The 24,080-nt window shown below is 49.7% G+C and overlaps 1 protein-coding gene across 1 annotated transcript; it reads left to right on the forward strand.

Annotated features, from left to right (window-relative positions):
* The first annotated feature begins 1,940 nt into the window (after positions 1 to 1,940).
* On the forward strand, positions 1,941 to 23,626 carry LOC143816888 (uncharacterized). The gene is made up of 6 exons (XM_077297838.1): positions 1,941 to 2,279; positions 6,201 to 6,309; positions 8,353 to 8,652; positions 9,647 to 9,778; positions 9,889 to 9,935; positions 22,805 to 23,626. Exons 1-6 carry the CDS (start codon positions 1,941 to 1,943, stop codon positions 23,018 to 23,020), a joined length of 1,143 nt encoding a protein of 380 aa, XP_077153953.1. The 3' UTR covers positions 23,021 to 23,626.
* The last annotated feature ends 454 nt before the right edge of the window (positions 23,627 to 24,080 follow it).

The following is a 24,080-nucleotide window of genomic DNA, read 5'->3' on the forward strand; positions in this document are numbered from 1 at the left end:
CGTTGGGAGGCAGCCTCCTAATGAGACCCCTCCACAAAAATTCTGGTGGTCCCGTATGGAGCGTCTTAATTACCTGTTTCTGGTGGTCCCGTTCCGGGACGTCTTAATTACCTATTTCTGGTGGTTCCGTACGGGGCGTCTTAATTACCTATTTGTACTCAAAATTCTGGTGGTCCCCCACTTGGGACGTCTTAATTACCGGTTAGTACAATATCACAGAGGCTGCGTCTCCTATCCCTTGCTCTAAGCCGCCCCACAATCTACAACTAGCTCAATCTTTCACTCCACTTCACTACTGGACAATAGTCACGGGTAGGGTGGTTGAACGGAGTACAATGACCGGTGGAGGAGGTGTGGTGTACATGAGGACGCGCCGGATGCGACGTCTCTCAGTTGCTGGTTCAGAGCGTGGCACAGGATCACGTTCGATCTCACCACTCGACCGGTCACCTCCCGGACCCAAGGACACCACAGACAAACCAATAACGGCTGAGACACTAGCAAGTGTGACACATACAGTGTATATGATCGCCACTTACCGTGTGCGGAGGGTGATCAGTCCTCGAGGTCAGCCACTACGGGTATCATCCGCAGACATCCAGGCATGGGTCCAGGGGGTCTCGGATCGCTGGCCAAGCCCCCCGTTGGGCTGCCAAATTGTCGGGGTCGTAAACGACAATATACCCTCATTCACCAGTCATTCCAAATTAAACTATAAGCATGTGGTACCGGGTAAGAATGAGTCAGACAGGTAGCTGGTTCAATCTCAGTGCATGCTCATGTGACCATGTGTCAGCCACAGTCATACCAACTGAACTTTATTTTCCAAATACACAGTACTAAAAAGGAATGCATTAGGCGGAGTTTAAGCAGCATACATCTAGTGCTCAGTCTCTCTCTCTGATTCGTCAGAACGTCTCCCGGGGGTTACTTCTTTCTTCACATTCCAGAGTTATCTTTTCAAGAGAAATGAAACTTAACCCTTCACATTCTAAACGGAAATGAAGAATGAACACTGGCAGCCATCTTTAGATACAATTACATTTGCATTAGCTAGCAGATAGGAAAAACTTATTGTTTCACAGTATAAGATATATAAAAGTACAAAAGGTATATAAGAAAGTATATTTTCACCTTGACAGTACAATGAAGTGTCTCTGGCGGTGGTGGTGCACAACAAACGTCAGACACACCATCGTAATATGAGGGGCCCTGTGCCAGTACCGCCGCCCACGAGAGAGTGTTCCCCCCCAGCTCAAACAGTGCTCTACCACTTGCAATACTTACCTCTCCCTGCTCCACCACAGTGTAGTCTGTGCTGTTAAATCCTTCAATGGCACTGCCAATACCAATTTGTTGAAATTATAGATGATAGTTAAAATATACAGGGGCCCTGGCCTCCATTTAGACCAGTTAATACTTTGCGCCTGCTACCACTGTCTGCTACTCAGCAGAGGAGCCCACCCCTGTACCTAGCTATGCCACCTGTTTATTTATGAACAATTTTTTGGCAGACATTTAGCCCACTTTATTATTTGGGCCTACTAACTGTGACTGCCACTCATTACAGTTGTCCTCCACTGAACAAAGCAATGCCACCTGTTTAGTCCTGTTACCACTGTGATGATGCACGAAGAAAAAACGTAAAGTGGACCCACTGGACCGTGACGACAATCCCCTCACGGACGAGCTGACCAGGTGGACCGCCCCCTATACAGGGAGAGTTAGGGGCAGGCCCGTGAGGGACTATCGCCTCGGAAGCTGGGGAAAACACTACAGATAAGGACCAAAGATGACGTGGAACCGGGAGAAACACAGAACGAGCGAGATAGGTAAAGACACGGGACCGAGGACAGGAGTGCAGAGATGCAGGACTGTATAGACAGAGACTGCAGGGACAAAGGACCGTAAAGGAGCGGGACAACCTAGATAGGTGAGTTATGGGACTGGACGGGAGAGACCCACAGGGACACAGGACTGGCGGTACGGGGAGAGCACGAGCACTGGAACGCTGGGACCCAGGGAAGCAGAGGCACAGGTATGGCACAGGAAGAAATAAAGAGGACCAAGATCTGGAGAAACAAGGACTACACAGAAGCTGCGAGGGGCCAAGAGCACTTGCACCTACAAATGATCTACAGGCACAGAGTGAAGGAGGAGAGCAGCTTACATACAGCGCGATGCAGCACTTCCGGGTGAAGGTCCTCCATGACGATCGAGAGGACGGGAAGGAGCGCCAGCAGGAAGATCACACGTGCGCACACGCAGTGCTGAATCTGGTGTGCGCGTGCGCCCGACGGGCAGGAGTGGCTGGGAGCGAGTGTAGAGAGGAGGACACCGCAGGAGAGGAGGCGTGCCGGAATGCCGAAGACAGGTAAGTATGACAGGGCGCGGAAGGCGGCAGCGACAGCGGCATGACAACCACATTTGAACTGCATTTAGCCTACTTTATTATTTGGGCCTACTAACTGTGTCAGCCACTCCTTACAGTTTTCCTCCGCTGAACAAAGCAATGCTGCCTGTTTAGTCCTGTTACCTATTTTGAACTGCATTTAGCCCACTTTATTATTTGGGCCTATATCTGTGTTTCCTCCTCATCCTGCCCATTGCCCAGCCACTGCTAGATGAGTCTGTTGGTACATTGACCCAGACCACTACATTCCCCTTGCACTCCACACAGCCAGAATCTGACCCTGCTGAAAGTCAGGTTCCCCTTCCCGCATACTATACCACCTTACACAGGGACAAAGAGGAAGGTGCAGATGAAAGTGCAGGTTCCTTCATCAGGTGGGGGGGCATACTCGTTGGCGACGTCACAGCACAGGGCCCCTCATAGTACGCAAAAGTGTGTCTGCCAGTGGGAGGCGCCACCCGCCGCGAAACACACCGCCATACTATGAGGGGCCCTGTGCCAGTGCCAACAAGTCGGCCCCCTCTGCTTGCTCAGGATCACAGCACTTGCAAAGTTGAAATACTTACCTCTCCCTGCTCCACCGCCGTGACGTATTCCGCGTTTCCTGGGCCCACGAAAATCTTGAGCCAGCCCTACCCCCCCACAACTTTAGCCAAATGACCCCCTGTTTTCAATGCCTAACTATTATTATAAAGTAAATTAAGATTCACAAGCTTCAGTAATAAGAATTGATGTTTTTGGCATTAAAATGGGCACTATAGGCGTTTTCCTGTCCTCCACTCACTGCCGACTTTGATTCCCTATTGACTTGCATTGGGTTTCGTGTTTCAGTCGGCCCCCGACTTTTCGCAATAATCGGCTGATTTCACCCGACCCGACTTTTGACAAAGTCGGGTTTCGCGAAACCCGACTCGATCCGAAAAAAGTAAAAGTCGCTCAACTCTACTACAATATAACACAAACAGCAGGGATTTATGTCTATCCCGCTATACAGTTCCGCTTGAGAACTTCCAGCTCTCTGGCGCCCCCTTACCCTCAGGTCAGACTAGGAATTGCACCTAGGGTAATTAGTCGCCAGAAAGGCTGCCTGCTATGTACTGGCTATTGGGCACGCTGCAGCGAGGGCGATATAACTACTCCCACTCAGGCAGGAACAATAATTATCAACGCCGCCGTCGCTACAATGACTCCCAAATTCACAGGACAAGTATGCTGCCACCAGCTCTGATTAAAAGGGTCCAAAGCCAACCCAAATCAGTAGCGCAATTCACTTCAGAAGACTCAGGGTACGTTTTAGAGCAGGAGAACGAAACTAGTAATTTATATATTTTACTCCGTAAAAAGATTAGGCAGTGTTTATAAAAGGCATATAAAGATGTTACAATTTGAGACAATTTGACGTATGTATAGCAATTATAAAATAAACAGGGATTAAATGAGAAATTAACACTTACATGTGCTCAGATCATTTCAGGCAAACCATGCTGGTAGGCGGAGCCCAAATGTCCCAATGCATCAGGGAGGCTGTCTGCTTTGAAGTCCCAGGCAAGAATGAAGGCTGGGTTGAGTGCAGCAACTTATAACTGCAGGCTTGTGACATCACTAAAGGTGTTTGAGTTACCATCGCCCTCCCCTCTCCTCAGATGTACAGTTTTTACCAACAATACTTCTATATAATTCTCATATCTTAGCTTGAGAACATGTCACAATCACAGCACACCCATCATTCATCTTATTTTAAAATTGGCTTTCTAATGATACCAAATTCGTCCTAGTTGTTGAACACAGTTCGGAGAAATCCCCACTTTGTACTCGTTGCGTTTAGCTGCTTGCGCTTACAGTGTTTGACAGATCTGCCGATGGAAGTTAGCAATATATACTCCTTATTTTTCTAGCCCAAGTCGGTGGCCCAATATCTTATTATAATAGAACAAAGAACCTCATGTCTTTTGAGGGAGAATAGACCAGTTTCAGCTGGTACTGGAGGGAGATTTGTGCGGCTACAGGCGCAATATAAATTCTTGTGGTGGGGGCCATGAGGGATTTGGGATCCACACACACACATCTCAGCAATCAGAAACACAGAGAGAAGGGGGGTCAGAGCCCACAGTATGTGTGCTAACAGGTAAAACTAAAAATCATATTATACATTATCATCACACATACATTACATTACTAATCCTGAGTTACATCCTGTATTATATCCAAGAGCTGCACTCACTATTCTGCTGGTGCAGTCACTGTGTGCATAAATTACATTACTGATCCTGAGTTACCTCCTGCATTATACTCCAGAGCTGCACTCACTATTCTGCTGGTGCAGTCACTGCGTACATACATTACATTACTGATCCTGAGTTATGTCCTGTATTATACCCCAGAGCTGCACTCACTATTCTGCTGGTGCAGTCACTGTGTACATACATTACTGATCCTGAGTTACATCCTGTATTATACTCCAGAGCTGCACTCACTATTCTGCTGGTGCAGTCACTGCGTACATACATTACATTACTGATCCTGAGTTACCTCCTGTATTATACCCCAGAGCTGCACTCACTATTCTGCTGGTGCAGTCACTGTGTACATACATTACATTACTGATCCTGAGTTACATCCTGTATTATACCCCAGAGCTGCACTCACTATTCTGCTTGTGCAGTCACTGTGTACATACATTACATTACTGATCCTGAGTTACCTCCTGTATTATACTCCAGAGCTGAACTCACTATTCTGCTGGTGCAGTCACTGTGTACATACATTACATTACTGATCCTGAGTTACCTCCTATATTATACCCCAGAGCTGCACTCACTATTCTGCTGGTGCAGTCACTGTGTACATACATTACATTACTGATCCCGAGTTACATCCTGTATTATACTCCAGAGCTGCACTCGCTATTCTGCTGGTGGAGTCACTGTGTACATACATTACATTACTTATCCTGTACTGATCCTGAGTTACCTCCTGTATTATACTCCAGAGCTGCACTCACTATTCTGCTGGTGGAGTCACTGTGTACATACATTACATTACTTATAATGTACTGATCCTGAGTTACATCCTGTATTATACTCCAGAGCTGCACTCACTATTCTGCTGGTGCAGTCACTGTGTACATACATTACATTACTGATCCTGAGTTACCTCCTGTATTATACCCCAGAGCTGCACTCACTATTCTGCTGGTGCACTCACTGTGTACATACATTACATTACTGATCCTGAGTTACCTCCTGTATTATACTCCAGAGCTGCACTCACTATTCTGCTGGTGCAGTCACTGTGTACATACATTACATTACTGATCCTGTACTGATTCTGTATTATACTCCAGAGCTGCACTCACTATTCTGCTGGTGCAGTCACTGTGTACATACATTACATTACTGATCCTGAGTTACCTCTTGTATTATCCTCCAGAGCTGCACTCACTATTCTGCTGGTGCAGTCACTGTGTACATACATTACATTACTGATCCTGTACTGATTCTGTATTATACTCCAGAGCTGCACTCACTATTCTGCTGGTGCAGTCACTGTGTACATACATTACATTACTGATCCTGAGTTACCTCTTGTATTATCCTCCAGAGCTGCTCTCACTATTCTGCTGGTGCAGTCACTGTGTACATTACTTGGGATGGCTCTGGGTCGCTCGCTGTATATTTGGGGTCTTTTCTGCACACTGCTCATCTGTGCTCTGGGTCAGGAGTTGCTCACTCTGTGGCTCCTGCATCTGACCAATGTCCCACGACGTCTCTTGTGGCTTCTTCTGTAGGTTGGGTCCAGACCATCATCACCACCACGTAGAAAAACTCCCAATGATTGTCGTGAAGATCGACCGTCTGCCATGATTGCAGCTGCTGTGATGTGGTGTCTCCTCGCAGGTACGTGGGGCGGATAATCGTATCGGGGTGTGTAGGGTGTCGGGAATAATGAGGGATATGTGGTCCGGGGCAGATTGTGGAGGGCGAGTAGTGGGCACTACACAGGGGAACATGGAAGCGGAATTACTGTCTGAGGGCTTATCATGCAGAGAACCTCGTGGTAGAATGTAGGGGGCATTACATTGTCAGGGATCTGTAGGGGCATTACATGGTCAGGGATCTGTAGGGGGCATTACATTGTCAGGGATCTGTAGGGGGCATTACATTGTCAGGGATCTGTAGGGGGCATTACATTGTCAGGGATCTGTAGGGGCATTACATGGTCAGGGATCTGTAGGGGGCATTACATTGTCAGGGATCTGTAGGGTGCACTACATTGTCAGGGATCTGTAGGGGCATTACATGGTCAGGGATCTGTAGGGGGCATTACATTGTCAGGGATCTGTAGGGGGCATTACATTGTCAGGGATCTGTAGGGGGCATTACATTGTCAGGGATCTGTAGGGGGCATTACATTGTCAGGGATCTGTAGGGGGCATTACATTGTCAGGGATCTGTAGGGGCATTACATGGTCAGGGATCTGTAGGGGGCATTACATTGTCAGGGATCTGTAGGGGGCATTACATTGTCAGGGATCTGTAGGGGCATTACATGGTCAGGGATCTGTAGGGGGCATTACATTGTCAGGGATCTGTAGGGGCATTACATGGTCAGGGATCTGTAGGGGTATTACATTGTCAGGGAGCTGTAGGGGCATTACATTGTCAGGGATCTGTAGGGGCATTACCTTGTCAGGGATCTGTAGGGGGCATTACATTGTCAGGGATCTGTAGGGTGCACTACATTGTCAGGGATCTGTAGGGGCATTACATTGTCAGGGATCTGTAGGGGGCATTACATTGTCAGGGATCTGTAGGGGCATTACATTGTCAGGGATCTGTAGGGGCATTACATTGTCAGGGATCTGTAGGGGTATTACATTGTCAGGGATCTGTAGGGGCATTACATGGTCAGGGATCTGTAGGGGTATTACATTGTCAGGGAGCTGTAGGGGCATTACATTGTCAGGGATCTGTAGGGGAATTACATTGTCAGGGATCTGTAGGGGACAATACATTGTCAGGGATCTGTAGGGGTATTACATTGTCAGGGATCTGTAGGGGTATTACATTGTCAGGGATCTGTAGGGGGCATTACATTGTCAGGGATCTGTAGGGTGCAATACATTGTCAGGGATCTGTAGGGGCATTGCATTGTCAGGGATCTGTAGGGAGCATTGCATTGTCAGGGATCTGTAGGGTGCAATACATTGTCAGGGATCTGTAGGGGCATTGCATTGTCAGGGATCTGTAGGGTGCAATACATTGTCAGGGATCTGTAGGGGCATTGCATTGTCAGGGATCTGTAGGGTGCAATACATTGTCAGGGATCTGTAGGGGTATTACATTGTCAGGGATCTGTAGGGGTATTACATTGTCAGGGATCTGTAGGGTGCAATACATTGTCAGGGATCTGTAGGGGCATTGCATTGTCAGGGATCTGTAGGGTGCAATACATTGTCAGGGATCTGTAGGGGCATTGCATTGTCAGGGATCTGTAGGGTGCAATACATTGTCAGGGATCTGTAGGGGTATTACATTGTCAGGGATCTGTAGGGGTATTACATTGTCAGGGATCTGTAGGGGCATTGCATTGTCAGGGATCTGTAGGGTGCAATACATTGTCAGGGATCTGTAGGGGCATTGCATTGTCAGGGATCTGTAGGGTGCAATACATTGTCAGGGATCTGTAGGGGTATTACATTGTCAGGGATCTGTAGGGGTATTACATTGTCAGGGATCTGTAGGGAGCATTACATTGTCAGGGATCTGTAGGGTGCAATACATTGTCAGGGATCTGTAGGGGAATTACATTGTCAGGGATCTGTAGGGGAATTACATTGTCAGGGATCTGTAGGGGCATTGCATTGTCAGGGATCTGTAGGGAGCATTACATTGACAATGGACATGAATAAATGTGCACTGGTTCTGTTCTCTCCACAGGGTCATCTGCGGTGGTCGTCATCCAGGACCCTCCAGTCCTTTCTGTATCTGAGGGTCAGAGCGCGGTGATGTCCTGTGAGATAAGAGAAGATGAGGACCAGCAGATTATTTATTATTATTGGTATCTGAACAATACACACCATGACCGTATACTGGTGAACGGCACAAGAGTCACCATCATGTCCAGCACCCTCATCATCTCCCCAGTCACCGCCGATGACAGCGGGCTGTATATCTGTACTGTCCGGGACTCTAATGTGCAGAGCTACCGAGGAAATGGGACCCATCTTCTGGTCCAAGGTGAGAAGAGGCCATCAGCTTATTATGAGCAAACGTCAGCCATATACATGGTCAAAATGGCCCCAGTCTGCTGCAATAATAAATGCATTTCCGAGGTGTCTATAAGAATAATTTCCAATAATTGTATACACTCATGGTATGGAGTACTGTAAAATCTCAGCATGACGCTACGAGGACCGGATGTAATACAGCCATGACATGGGGATGTGGGAGCTTAGCTGCAATGATCTGTAGTATAACAGGTGGGAAACTGGAGACCGGGACAATGGATGGATGTGACAATGGATGGACTTGTCAATGGATGGATGTGACAATGAAGACCAGGACAATGGATGGATGTGACAATGGAGACCAGGACAATGGATGGATGTGACAATGGAGACCAGGACAATGGATGGATGTGACAATGGAGACCAGGACAATGGATGGATGTGACAATGGAGACCAGGACAATGGATGGATGTGACAATGGAGACCAGGACAATGGATGGATGTGACAATGGAGACCAGGACAATGGATGGATGTGACAATGGAGACCAGAGCAATGGATGGATGTGACAATGGATGGATGTGACAATGGATGGATGTGACAATGGAGACCAGAGCAATGGATGGATGTGACAATGGAGACCAGAGCAATGGATGGATGTGACAATGGAGACCAGAGCAATGGATGGATGTGACAATGGAGACCAGGACAATGGATGGATGTGACAATGGAGACCAGAGCAATGGATGGACTTGACAATGGATGGATGTGACAATGGATGGATGTGACACTGCAGACCAAGACAATGGATGAATGTGACACTGTAGACCAGAAAAATGAATGGATGTGGCAATGTATGGGCGTGACAATAGAAGGATGTGACAATGAAGACCAGGACAATGGATGGATGTGATAATGGATGGATGTGACAGTGGAAGAATGTAACTGCAGATGGTGTAACCATTCTAGTAACGATACAGTGATGACGTTTGTCTTTTCCTCAGAATCCACAGAATCCACAGAGCCCCACGATAATAATCTGATCCCTGATAAATACCTGTACTGTTTCTTGTTCATTATCCCACTGGTGATGGTTATTCTCATCTACTGGAGATTCACCTATCCACCCACATCAGGTAAGATACCAATTACTCATATAGGTCCGATGACCGGGCTGGACTAGTCACTAGAACAACCAGTCCACACGGTGACCCGACCTCCATAACTCACAATTTTGTCTCATCAGGGGCCAAAGCAGAAGACAGGAAGAGGAGGGACAAGAAGCGATGGCGGGTGAGGAGAAGTCTTCAGAATTGGCAATATTGCTGCTGTTACACATGATGGCAGTATCCGTCACTCTAACAATAGAAGCAAAGCACATAATAAATACAAAAAAAAAATCTGAGAAGTCACAGACAGATGCTAAACTTACCAATACAAGGACAGGTTAACAAACAATTCAAGCATCCTCCATCCTCCCCAATCTCTTGTGTCCCATCCTGGCCCCTCCAGACTATGCTATCACCCTCCAGACTTATTATCCCCACCCCTTGAGATTTATCTGGAGCGCCCCCACACCGCCGCAGGGCCGAGGGGTACCCGGAGCCGGGCCTCTAGGTCTCAGTCCTGGGGTTGTCACGGTGGCTAGACCCGGTCCGTGGCCCTGTCTGTCAGTGGGGGACGTCCGGTGCAATAAGTGGTGTAGTAACGGTGTAGCGGTGCAGTTGTGGGGTGCAGGTCGCGGTAAATAACGAGGACACCAGGTTGCAGTCTCTTTACCTCTTTACTGAAGCTCTCTGGGTCCTCAGTCCAGAATACGGCTCACCAGGCTGCGCAAGTCCGGCCGGTCCAATGGCACTTCCAGAGCTCTCCTTGCAGGTGGAAATCGGTGCCTTCCTTCTAGCGCTATGTGTTGCAGTCCTTCCCTGCTGTGCTTACGGAAAGTACCCCACAACTGTTGTGTCTGTTTCTCGTGTTCCCTCACAACAACTTAATTCGCAATGATCTTCCTCGTCCCTCCAGATACTATGGTAGGAACGCACCCGTATGACGGGGAGGCTCGGAGATCTTCCGGGACTCTATCTGCGCCCCTCTCCTGTTGGTACCCCCCTTTGCCTTCCTGGGTGATGCGTGAGACAGTCCGCCTAAAGCTAACTGCCCTGCCGTAGGTCTGAGGTATGGCTTGAAACTCTTTACCTCCTCGGCGTTCCGGCCACCGGTAGTGCGCCTCAGTAAGGTGCTGCCTCTTTCAGCACAACCCTCACTGGTATCTCCTTTCGCTTGACTTCGTTTCTCACTCAGCACAATCTATCTCGCTTCTAGTCCTTTCCTGAGTCCCGCCGCTTCCAGGAGCCTGCGCGGACCCGTTACGTTCTTTCAATGCCAAGCCTCTGCCAGGATCCCACCCCTGGCAGAGACCCTACAGTCTCTCCCTTCACAACACCCCCTGCCACAGGGTGTTGCTCCGTTCAATCCCGTCAGCGTTCTCTCTAACTTCCTGCCTGACCCCCAGTTTACCCACTATGGTGGGGAGTGGCCTAATGAATAGCACCCTTAGCTCCCCCCAGAGGCCCAGCTGTGAAATGAATTGGTGACTGTGATACCTGCTCAGAGAACTCCTTCAGTGCCATCGAACGCACCATGGCCCCCCTTAGTGGCTGAGCCATGATACTGCAACGACCAGGACTCTGGGGCGCTGCACTCCCCCCTGGTTAAACACAGTACTCCGGGACTGGGAAGAAAAACAACAATACAGGTTAGCAAAAAGACATACAATTTTGTTGAGTGCAAATAACAGTAAGTATACTTAAGTAAGCTTCCCTTTATGGGAGGTGAGGACACTTTTAACGTTACAAACATAATCAACATTATAAATTACAGAGCATAAATAACTTCTGTTACCCAACCGGGTATTCTACTTAGTGCAATTTTTAGAACAATAACTTAACATTGCCTTTAAGAAACTCACACTCTTAGTCTATCAAAGGCCTTCCTATAATCACATTATAAGGCATTTCAACTTTACATTCTCCTTCTTGTGAACCTGCAGGACCGCCTGTCCCTACGGCACCAGACCTACTGCCTCTCCTTTCTTTTACAGGACCGCCCTGTTCAGCCAGGGCCTACTGCCTTTCGCAACTATACACAGTATAGACATAACATTCCTTTCATTTAAAGAACTCTGAGCCCGCTCTACTCGGCTCCTTTAAGGACTCACTCTCTAACCCCTACGGGTTCACTCTCTGTCCTTAGTAACAAAGTAACTTTTCAATGGGGACGCGGGGTTTACCTTCTATCCTCACCTTCATTATTACTTCTTTTACTTTCAACTATGCAGGCTTCTACATCTACCCCTACGGGCTCTCTGCATCTTTCCTTTCTACAAAACATTATTCAGATTTCACATTTCAACAACTTCAACACATATAACTCGGCATGTAAAACAGTTACATTTTCTTTTTCAAGGCATCATTATCACATTACTGTTCGGTAACAGTATCTCTTTCAAATTTACTTCGTCACATCCCCTTTAAGAGGGGACCAAGTCTTTCTGAGGTAGCTCGTCTTCTCAGCCTACCAGTCTTATGCAAAGTTCCAGCCCGGGATCTTCACAAAGTGTCTTTAACTAGGACTAGTAGGAAAGGTTTCTTCGCAAAGTGTCTTTAACTAAAACCAGTAGAGAAGGAATCTTCGCAAAGTGTCTTTTGGCTAAAACCAGTAGGGAGCACCTTTAAGAAGGTGCAAACTATTTACAAGGGAAGTTCGAATCATGCACAGTCCATGATTTCTGCAGTTTTTTAAACTTGTGCAAAACTTTGAGAACAACAATAGTGGCCCCGGGTCAACAAGGGGTCACCTTTAACCCTAAACGGGTTTAGCAGCAACTTGGAAGAACAGTAACTATGTACATTTTTCAGTGGTATTACTTTACCGTTGAGATGTGGCGGGGGGTCTTCTCTCCGGCCTCACCAAACCAACAGATCGTTCTGGTGAGCCAGGGCGTCGTTCCGGTCCCAGCAGTGCCAGAATCCCCCGCTGGGAGATCCTCTTGGTCGGTAACCGTACACGTTCCCCCGGGGCACGGTGAGGTCGAGCTTCTGATGGTTCCGCGGGACCGGGCTCTGCAGCTTTCCTCGCCGGAGTATCGTCTTCCGGTGCTCCTGCAGCAGCCTGGAGGGCAACGCATCGCTGCACGCCTCGGGCTATCCAGCCCGTCTCACCCGCGGCCCTCCTCCACCGCGTGTAGGTGACAGCATCACCTGGCTCTAAGTTGCAATCAAACCTCCCGCTGCTTGGTTCCACCTCTATCCGATCCACACGGACCTGTAGTGGCTCCCCGATCTCCTGGATTATTCCCCGTCCAGACTGGGGATTGAAGGCCACCACTACACCCCAGTGCGACGGTGGGATCTCTGGGGGGCTTACCAGGTCAATCTGCTCAGCGGGCTGGGGCCGGCTCCGCCAGGCGGCCATCGGACGCCGGTAGTGTTCCGCATCCGGGATTATTTTCAAGTCCGGCGTCGGTGGTGTATCTTCGGATGCGGCCAGGTGGGAAGGAGCAAGGGACACTGGGGACAGGCGGATTTCTGTTGGCTGCCCCATCCGAGCTAGCACACGGGTGTCAACCTTTAGGCGGCGTGCCAGCTGTCGGGTCTCGGCTGCAGCCGCACACTCCGCGGACATCGGCGGAGGGGGTCGTCCCATCGGTGGCCCTGCCAAGGCCGAACCCCGCAGTGTGGGCGTCCCTGAGGCTACCTCAGGCTGCGTATCCTCAGGCCGAGCCGGGTCAGCTCCGCGTGGCACTCTGGATGTCGCCATCTTTTTCTCTTCTTCCGCGTTTTCTTCCCGCGGTCTCTTTCGTGGGCGGCCCCGTCCCCATGGTCTCCACCCTCCAACCAGGATCAGGAGGCGTACCTCGGCTGTTGACGGGCACGTCCTCAGGACACAGAAATACTTAGACTGGGCGGCCATTGCTGCTCGCGCTCTGCAGCTCGTCCACGCCCACTCCACGCCCCTCTTCTCTTCCTGCGCTCTTCTCAGCGCTGCAATGGCGGCGGATTTTGGCGCGAACTCTCAACGGCAAGCAGTAGCACACAGTTCTCTCAATAAAGTACAGTCCAAGCACAACAAATCACAGTCTCTAGGCACACATGACCCGATTCTTCAGGCTTAAGTAGATCCTGTTCGTGACGCCAAGTTGGAGCGCCCCCACACCGCCGCAGGGCCGAGGGGTACCCGGAGCCGGGCCTCTAGGTCTCAGTCCTGGGGTTGTCACGGTGGCTAGACCCGGTCCGTGGCCCTGTCTGTCAGTGGGGGACGTCCGGTGCAATAAGTGGTGTAGTAACGGTGTAGCGGTGCAGTTGTGGGGTGCAGGTCGCGGTAAATAACGAGGACACCAGGTTGCAGTCTCTTTACCTCTTTACTGAAGCTCTCTGGGTCCTCAGTCCAGAATACGGCTCACCAGGCTGCGCAAGTCCGGCCGGTCCAATGGCACTTCCAGAGCTCTCCTTGCAGGTGGAAATCGGTGCCTTCCTTCTAGCGCTATGTGTTGCAGTCCTTCCCTGCTGTGCTTACGGAAAGTACCCCACAACTGTTGTGTCTGTTTCTCGTGTTCCCTCACAACAACTTAATTCGCAATGATCTTCCTCGTCCCTCCAGATACTATGGTAGGAACGCACCCGTATGACGGGGAGGCTCGGAGATCTTCCGGGACTCTATCTGCGCCCCTCTCCTGTTGGTACCCCCCTTTGCCTTCCTGGGTGATGCGTGAGACAGTCCGCCTAAAGCTAACTGCCCTGCCGTAGGTCTGAGGTATGGCTTGAAACTCTTTACCTCCTCGGCGTTCCGGCCACCGGTAGTGCGCCTCAGTAAGGTGCTGCCTCTTTCAGCACAACCCTCACTGGTATCTCCTTTCGCTTGACTTCGTTTCTCACTCAGCACAATCTATCTCGCTTCTAGTCCTTTCCTGAGTCCCGCCGCTTCCAGGAGCCTGCGCGGACCCGTTACGTTCTTTCAATGCCAAGCCTCTGCCAGGATCCCACCCCTGGCAGAGACCCTACAGTCTCTCCCTTCACAACACCCCCTGCCACAGGGTGTTGCTCCGTTCAATCCCGTCAGCGTTCTCTCTAACTTCCTGCCTGACCCCCAGTTTACCCACTATGGTGGGGAGTGGCCTAATGAATAGCACCCTTAGCTCCCCCCGGAGGCCCAGCTGTGAAATGAATTGGTGACTGTGATACCTGCTCAGAGAACTCCTTCAGTGCCATCGAACGCACCATGGCCCCCCTTAGTGGCTGAGCCATGATACTGCAACGACCAGGACTCTGGGGCGCTGCATATCTATCGCGCTATGCAACTCTGCCCTAAAGACTCCTCTGTACTCTACAAAATACTCTGTCCACCGCCAGACCACCATTGGTGCTTTTACCCTCCTTTGTCTCCTCCAGTCTCCTCTGCCTTCGCACAGATTCATGTTTCTTTTAGACATCTCTGTCCACTCCAGATAAATCTATGCTCTTCTGACTCCTCTGTCCTTTATTGTCCCATCTGGTTCCTCTGGTCTCATCTGTCCCCTACAGAACCCTTTGTCTCCTCCAGAATCCACTCCCTCCGGCAGACGCCTCTTCCTCATTTTTTTCCCCCAGAATCCTCTTTCTTCTCCAGATCCCTTTGTCCTTTTCAGACTTCTCCAAAAAGACAAGTAAGAAAATAAAAAATCAGCTCACAGTTCCTAAGAGTAATTGTATAGCAGCCATCATACAACTGGGAACAACGGAGCACAGATCGATGGCTCCCAAACTTGTAGACAACAGCAAGGAAACTGATAGATCCAACTCCGTGCGGTGTATATGATATTTATAAGAAGTGAATCTTTATTCTATTTTCATAAAAGCAGATTGTCATAAAATAGAAATGACTCAGGGTAATATCACCATCACAATTAGCAGATTTAATCACATATTGATAAGAGTTACAGCCTGTCCCTCCACATCGATGGGAGCCTGGGATTGGCAACCAAGTGTCAGCAGAAGCCACACTATCCGAATCCAGAGATGGGGCGAACAAATACCAGCGGGAGGTGAATGGACTCTTTGGAGTTTGGAGTTCGTATCGGACACCTAGTGGCTGGTGCTGAAGCCCGAACACAAACTTCTTACAATATATCCGTGTTACTGTTCAGGCTCGGCAGCCTAATAAAACTTGAGGAAAGGCTGCAGCGCAGCCAATCAACAAGCTTTATGGCTGTGGGCACTCTGTGGGCACTACTGGCCCCATCACTTCAATGCCAAGTAATGGCATGTCTGTGATTGGCTGGCGCACCAAGTGAAATAGCCTGACAGTGTAAAATAATTACATAATTAAAAAAAATCTAAGTGCGGTCCCCACTATTTTTGTAAGCAGCTAAGTTTTAACAACTGGGGGTTGGTCTTTTTATGCTGGGAAGGGGACAATATATCCGTAGACCTTCCCAGCCTATTAAGATCAGCCCCCAGCTGTCTGCTTTGCCTTTGCTGGTTTAATGACGTGGGGTCCCCCATAATTTTAATAACCAGCTAAGTCAAAGCAGACAGCTGCGGTCTGATATTATTAGGTTGGGAAGTTCAGGGCCAGTGTTAGGGGCAGGCCAGGCAGATGCCTAGGGCCCCCACTTCTCCAGGGACTCCCAGCAAGTGGCAAGCTGTTAATAGCGGCACACCATGCAGCCACTATGGGGTCTGTGAGTAAGAGGGGCCCCCCAAATTGCGCATTCAACTTATTGGCATCATTCCCCTCTGCTTGTGACTCAGCGAGTGTGCAATGACATTACTTCATCGTGCACCACGCTGTGTCAGCAGTGGAGCAGATGAGACCGGAGCAGAGCCTGGAGCAGCGCGGGGAAAGAGGAGAGGTGTGTATTGTCTGTGTGTATATCTGTGTATGTATTATACTGTGTGTTGGGGGGCTGCACTATACTGTGTGTATGTGGTGGAGCTGCATTATACTCTGAGGGGGCTGCATTATAGTCTTTGAGGGGGCTACATTATAGTCTATTAGGGGGCTACATCATTATAGTGTGTGTGTGTGTTTGTGTGTGCGGCTGCATTATACTCTATGAGGGAGCTCCATTATACTCTATGAGGGGCTGAATTACAGTTTACTCTAAGGGGGCTGCATTATACTCTATGAGGAAGCTGAATCATACTGTGTGTGGGACTGCCTTATACTCTGAGGGGGCTGTGCAGCGCCCCAGAGTCCTGGTCGTTGCAGTACTGTGGCTCCGCCGCTAAGGGGGGCTATGGTACGTCTGATGGCACTGAAGGAGTTCATCTGACCAGGTATCACAGACACCAATACATTTCACAGTCTGGCCTCCAGGGGGAGCTAAGGGTTCTATTTATTAGGCCACTCGTCACACTCTGGTAAAACTGGGGGTTAGGCAGGAAGTTAGACAGAAAGCTGACTGGGTTGGAACCAGGCAACACCTTGTGGCAGAGGGTGTTGTAGGGGAAGATTCAGAGGGGTCCCTGTCAGGGGTGGGATCCTGACAGAGGCCTAGCAACCAGAGAGAAAGCTACGGGACCGCGCCTGCACGATATAGCGGCGGTACCCTAAGAAAGGACAAGAAGCAAGATTTATTGTGCTGAGTGAGAAACGAGATCAACGCAACAAGGAGAATACCAGTAGGAGTCGTGCTGTAAGATCGAGGCAACATCCTATTGAGGCGCATAACCGGTGGCCGGAACGCCGAGGAAGTATAGAGCTCCAAGCCAAACTTCAAACCTACGGCAGGACAGTCAGTCACAGGCGGGCTGTCTCACACAGACCCAGGAAGACACAGGGGGGTAACAACAGGAGTGGGGCGACGATAGAGCCCAGGAAGAACCTCCGAGCCTCCCCGTCATACGGGTGCGTCCTAACCGTAAGATCAGGGGGACGTAGAAGAACATCAGAATCGAGTTGTGAGTAGTGTTGAGCATTCCGATACTGCAAGTATCGGGTATCGGCCGATACTTGCTGTATCGGAATTCCGATACCGAGATCCGATACTTTTGTGGTATCGGGTATCGGGTATCGAAACAACATTAATGTAATAATGTGTAAAAGAGAGAATTAAAATAAAAAATATTGCTATACTCACCTCTCCGACGCAGCCCGGACCTCAGCGAGGGAACCGGCAGTGTTCTTTGCTTAAAATGCGCGCGTTTACTTGGTTACGTGAAGTCCCGGCTTGTGATTGGTCGCGGCGGCCATGTTGCCGGGACGCGGACCAATCACAGCAAGCCGTGACGTAATTTCAGGTCCTTGCAGGATTTTAAAATTACGTTCCGGCGTTGTGATTGGGCGCGTCGTGGTCACATGGGCGACGTAACCAATCACAAGCCGGGACGTCACGGGAGGCTGGACACGCGCCCATTTTAAAATGCGCGCGTGTCCAGCCTCCCATGACGTCACGGCTTGTGATTGGTTAATGGCGGCCATGTTGCCGGGACGCGGACCAATCACAGCAAGCCGTGACGTAATTTCGTCACGGCTTGCTGTGATTGGTCCGCGTCCCGGCAACATGGCCGCCCTGACCAATCACAAGCCGGGACTTCACGTAACCAAGTAAAAGCGCGAATTTTAAACAAACAACGCTGCCGGTTCCCTCGCTGAGGTCCAGGCTGCGTCGGACAGGTGAGTATAGCAATATTTTTTATTTTAATTCTTTATTTTACACATTTATATGGATCCCAGGGTCTGAAGGAGAGTTTCCTCTCCTTCAGACCCTGGGAACCATCAGGAATACCGTCCGATACTTGAGTCCCATTGACTTGTATTGGTATCGGGTATCGGTATCGGATTGGATCCGATACTTTGCCGGTATCGGCCGATACTTTCCGATACCGATACTTTCAAGTATCGGACGGTATCGCTCAACACTAGTTGTGAGGGAACACGAGAAACAGACACAACAGTTGTGGGGACTATCCCGTAAGCACAGCAGGGAAGGACCACAACACACAAGCGCTAGCAGGTAGGCACAGATTTCCACCTGCAAAGGGAACTCTGGAGGTGCCATCGGACCGGCCGGACTTGCGCAGCCCTGTTAGCCGTATTCCAGACTGAGGACCCAGAAGCCTTCAGTAAAGAGGTAAAGAGACTGCAACCTGGTGTCCTCGTTATTTACTGCGACCGGCACTACACCGCACCATAACATTATCATCCCATACCACCACCTTTAATTGTGCGCCCCTCAGCAGGGTCACAGACCGGGTCTAGCCACCGTGACAACCCCAGAGCAGAGACTCAGAGGCCCGGTACCGGGTACCCCTCGGCCCTGCGGCAGTGGGGGCGCTACAACTTGGCGTCACGAACAGGATCTACTTAAGCCTGAGAAATCGGGTCATGTGTGCCTTGGAACTGTGATTTATTATACTTGGACTGTGACTTATTGCAAAGACTGTGTATCGCCAATTGCCGCCAAAAGGTACCCGCCAAAACTCACCGCCATTGCGGCACCACAGGGAGCGCAGAGGAAGAAGGAGGGCGTGCCATGGGAGGAGACTACCAAAGCGGCGCCAGAAGTAGCGACCACCACCTTCGACTTCTGCTGCGAGATGTCGACTTGCCGAGCAGCAGAGGAGAAACACCCCCTGATTTGCAACGGCGGGAACGAGGCGAAGAAGGAGCTCGACCTTGGAGAAATGGCGGAGCCAGATGCATGCGTTGCCGTCGAATGCCGGACAGCGATGATGAACAGCAAGCGCCCAAGCAGCGGCGAAGCGATCCCGGCTTGCCCTCACCCATCAGAAGCGGACTCGCGTCCACCGCCGGTGAAGGATCTGAACTCCCTGGAGCCGCCGACGGAGGAGCTGAGCCTACCTATCCCAACCACGGAGCCATGGAGGGCAGAACCACATCAAGAGACCACCTCGGAGGAACCGCAGTCCGGGCTGCGGCCGATTCCAGAGTCCTTGTCAGCGGGACGGATCGACATCGGTGGAACCACATCAGGCGCAGGTATGGAAGATGCCCCTGCTCCCCTGACCGATCCTGCTCCCCTGACAGATCCCGCTCCCGCGACTGCGCCTCACCCCAACAATAACTGTTTCCTCTCGGCGGGGTTGGCGGTGCTCACCCCCGACATGATGGGGAAGCTGGTGCCCCCGCTACCGACCAAGATGGGAGAACCCGTAGACGTGGGCCCAGACGGGGTGATCCTCCGGTGGGACACCCCCTGGATCGAGCCGGATGGAGCTCGGAGGGACGGCCTCACCCTTGCTGTGCTCACTTGGGAACAATATAGACAATGCCTGATCCTACATTGGAAAAACCGAAAAGAGACTGGGCAGACTGATCCGCTAACAGTACGACGCCCAAAGCCTGCATACGGCAGGAAAGACATGGTAAAGCGGGGTACTGTGCTGGCCTTTCACCCAAAGCGGGGCTGGGGCTCTATACAGGAATCGGGGCTACCGACTGACGTCTTCGTTACTAGTTACAACGTGAAAACTCCCTGTTGCAACAGATATGGTGACCCATTGCAAAGGGGGGATCAGGTGACCTACACTCGCCATAGGGATGCACAAGGATGGTGTGCTCGGAACGTCCAACGCTGTGAGCCTGAGGGAGCGTCGCCTGTTGCCCCGATCACGACTAATCCGGATTTGACAGATCTTGTTACTATCACCACCGTCCGCCTTGTAGCGGCTACCGAACTTGCAAGCAGGGTTAGCCTTCAAATCCAGACACCAGGTGATCTGACGGTACCTGAGAGACCAACCACCGGTACTGACACTGCATCGGCCGGGGACCAAGGACCGTCCCCTGCACAATAAGAAAACTGAGTAAGCAAAAATGCTTTATTGATTGTAAATAAGTTAACTGTTTGTTTTCCTGCTGTTTGCTGCTAAAACCCGTACGGGGTTAGTTAGTGAGTCCTCCTAGGAGCCATACCGAGATGGCTCAATGATCTTGAACTGAAAGAAAAATGATATGTTCTATACTGTGTATAGTAGTGGAAGGACAGTAGGCCCGGGCAGAAAGGGGCGGTCCTGTAACAGAAAGGAGAGGCAGTAGGCCTGGAGCAGTTAGGACAGGCGGTCCTGCAGATATAAAGAAGGAGAATGCATAAAAGTTAATTAGCCTTATATGTGATATAAGAAGGTCTTTAGTGGATTTAGCGAGTACGTCCTTAAAGGCAATTCTAAATTATTGTTCAAAGATTTTGCACTTAGTAGAATACCCGGTTGGGTAAGAGAAGTTATTTATAGTCTGTTATTGAAAGTATTTAACCATGTTTGTAACGTTCAAGTGTCCTCACCTCCCATAAAGGGAAGCTCTGTTAAAAAGTTTACTTGTACTTGCATTTTCAAAATTGTATGTCTTTTTGCTGACATGTATTGTTGTTTTCTTCCCAGTCCAGGAGTACTGGATTTAACCGGGGGGGAGTGCAGCGCCCCAGAGTCCTGGTCGTTGCACTACTGTGGCTCCGCCGCTAAGGGGGGCTATGGTACGTCTGATGGCACTGAAGGAGTTCATCTGACCAGGTATCACAGACACCAATACATTTCACAGTCTGGCCTCCAGGGGGAGCTAAGGGTTCTATTTATTAGGCCACTCCTCACAGTCTGGTAAAACTGGGGGTTAGGCAGGAAGTTAGACAGAAAGCTGACTGGATTGGAACCAGGCAACACCTTGTGGCAGAGGGTGTTGTAGGGGAAGATTCGGAGGGGTCCCTGTCAGGGGTGGGATCCTGACAGAGGCCTAGCAACCAGAGAGAACGTTACGGGACCGCGCCTGCACGATATAGCGGTGGTACCCCAAGAAAGGACAAGAAGCGAGATTTATTGTGCTGAGTGAGAAACGAGATCAACGCAGCTAGGAGAATACCAGTAGGAGTCGTGCTGTAAGATCGAGGCAACATCCTATTGAGGCGCATAACCGGTGGCTGGAACGCCGAGGAAGTATAGAGCTCCAAGCCAAACTTCAAACCTACGGCAGGACAGTCAGTCACAGGCGGGCTGTCTCACCCAATTGACCTAGGAAGACACAGGGGGGTAACAACAGGAGAGGGGTGACGATAGAGCCCAGGAAGAACCTCCGAGCCTCCCCGTCATACGGGTGCGTCCTAACCGTAAGATCAGGGGGACGTAGAAGAACATCAGAATCGAGTTGTGAGGGAACACGAGAAACAGACACAACAGTTGTGGGGTACTATCCCGTAAGCACAGCAGGGAAGGACCACAACACACAAGCGCTAGCAGGTAGGCACAGATTTCCACCTGCGAAGGGAACTCTGGATGTGCCATTGGACCGGCCGGACTTGCGCAGCCCTGTTAGCCGTATTCTGGACTGAGGACCCAGAAGCCTTCAGTAAAGAGGTAAAGAGACTGCAACCTGGTGTCCTCGTTATTTACTGCGACCGGCACTACACCGCACCATAACATTATCATCCCATACCACCACCTTTAATTGTGCGCCCCTCAGCAGGGTCACGGACCGGGTCTAGCCACCGTGACAACCCCAAAGCAGAGACTCAGAGGCCCTGCGGCAGTGGGGGCGCTACAGCTGCATTATACTCTATGAGGAGGTCTGCATCATTATACTCTGAGGGGCGCTGCAGCATACTCTATGAGGGGGCTGCAGTATACTTTATGAGGGGGGCTGCATTATACTCTATGAGGGGTCTGCAGTATACTCTATCAAGGACCATGGGGAGTGCATTATACTATATGTACTACATGGGACCTGCATTAAACTGTATCAAGCACTATCTGTCCCCATCATTCTTCCTCAGCCGGTGTAAAGAAACTCGGGAACAAGCGTCAAACTACTTCAATATTGTCGATCACGCTCGTTTAACAACCTGAACTCAGCACAAGTAAATACAACAGAAATGTTTCTGTGTGATGTTACAATATGTTAGCATTTGGGGCACCACTTTAAACTTTTGCCCAGGGCCCCACTTTGCCTAAAACAAGCCCTGAGGGAGGGCCATGGATATTGGCTCCTTCCCAACCTAATAATACCAGTCCTAAGCCACACCAGAAATGGCGCATCCATTACATGCACCAATTCTGGTGCTTAGCCTTGACTCTTCTCGAATGATCTGGTGCGATGGCAATTGGGGATAATGGGATTGTTGGGTGGATATCAGCTGTGTAATGTCCACCTTTATTAATTTATATTTCTTCTTTCAGAAAAAGGACAATGATGAAGAATTGCTTTACGCCACCATATTCCTTCAGCCGAGGGGAGCACAGACGATGGAACAGATGAAGACCAGGAACAGGAGAGAAGAAGTTGAATACGCTTCTGTGAAGATAGCCACACCTAGCCTGTCCCTCTTGTACACGCCGGAGACAAGCAGCACGGACAATGTGTTATATCCCACCCTGAAAACAGAGGAGAGCTGAGGAGATGTGGACACGATGGTCGGATACGTCCTACAGCGTCCTGTTCTGGTGATATGATGGGACTTATACATCCACATCATAGAGGAAGAATGAAAGCTTCATAGCAAAGTAAAAATAAGGCTGTTATTTTATATAGGTTTTTATTCAGCTACATGAACATTTGTGTTCCCATGTGATTTATGCAAATTCTTGATTGGCCATGGATGACAACCACTGCCGATTTGAGAGATACGTAGTGGTGCAAGGTCTAGGGTGAGTGGTCACGGGTCTACCATCTCTGACTAGAGAGTTAGAGCTTGTGGGGTTAAGTTTATCACCATGAACTACCTCATGGACCCTAATGGAGGAGTTCATCCACTGACTATGGAAATCCATGCCCAATGTATGGTTCTCAATGTAAGCTAAAGAATTTTATTAGCGACATCTAGGGCCTACATGATTAGGGTTCTAGAAAAGATGATTGATCGTTGGGTCATCCTTTGTTGTCGGATGACCAATGACCATGTGCGGTCCATGAACGTGATGATGAGGATATTTGTACAGGACATTTCTATCATTACTATACTTCAGGTACACGTCACCTTCTGTTTCTGCTGCCAATAAACATCATTTGCATAAGAGGATGCATGGCGTGCCATTAGTTAGGGAGCACAAGTAAGGTTCCAACCCAATTATACAGACAGGAAGGACCTGGCACTCCTTTACCGCAACATTTCTATGCTATTATGTAGTCGACCCTAAAGCAAATCAATTGAAGTTTCAGTCTATGATCAGAAACTAAAAACTGAACTAAACAAAAATTGTACATAAGGAAGAGATCCAGGTCTCGAGAACATGGTAAAAGAAGTGAGAATCATCAACAGCATTATGCCTAGGAGAACCGCATACATATACAGTGGGTACGGGAAGTATTCAGCCCCTTTGCTCAGACACTGATATGTAAGTCCCATGCTGTCCATTTCCTTGTGATCCTCCTTGAGATGATTCTGCTCCTTCATTGGAGTCCAGCTGTGTGTAATTACACTGACAGGACTTGATTTGGAAAGGCGCACACCTGTCT

Source organism: Ranitomeya variabilis, chromosome 3 (genome assembly GCF_051348905.1).
Source record: "Ranitomeya variabilis isolate aRanVar5 chromosome 3, aRanVar5.hap1, whole genome shotgun sequence".
NCBI lineage: Eukaryota > Metazoa > Chordata > Amphibia > Anura > Dendrobatidae > Ranitomeya > Ranitomeya variabilis.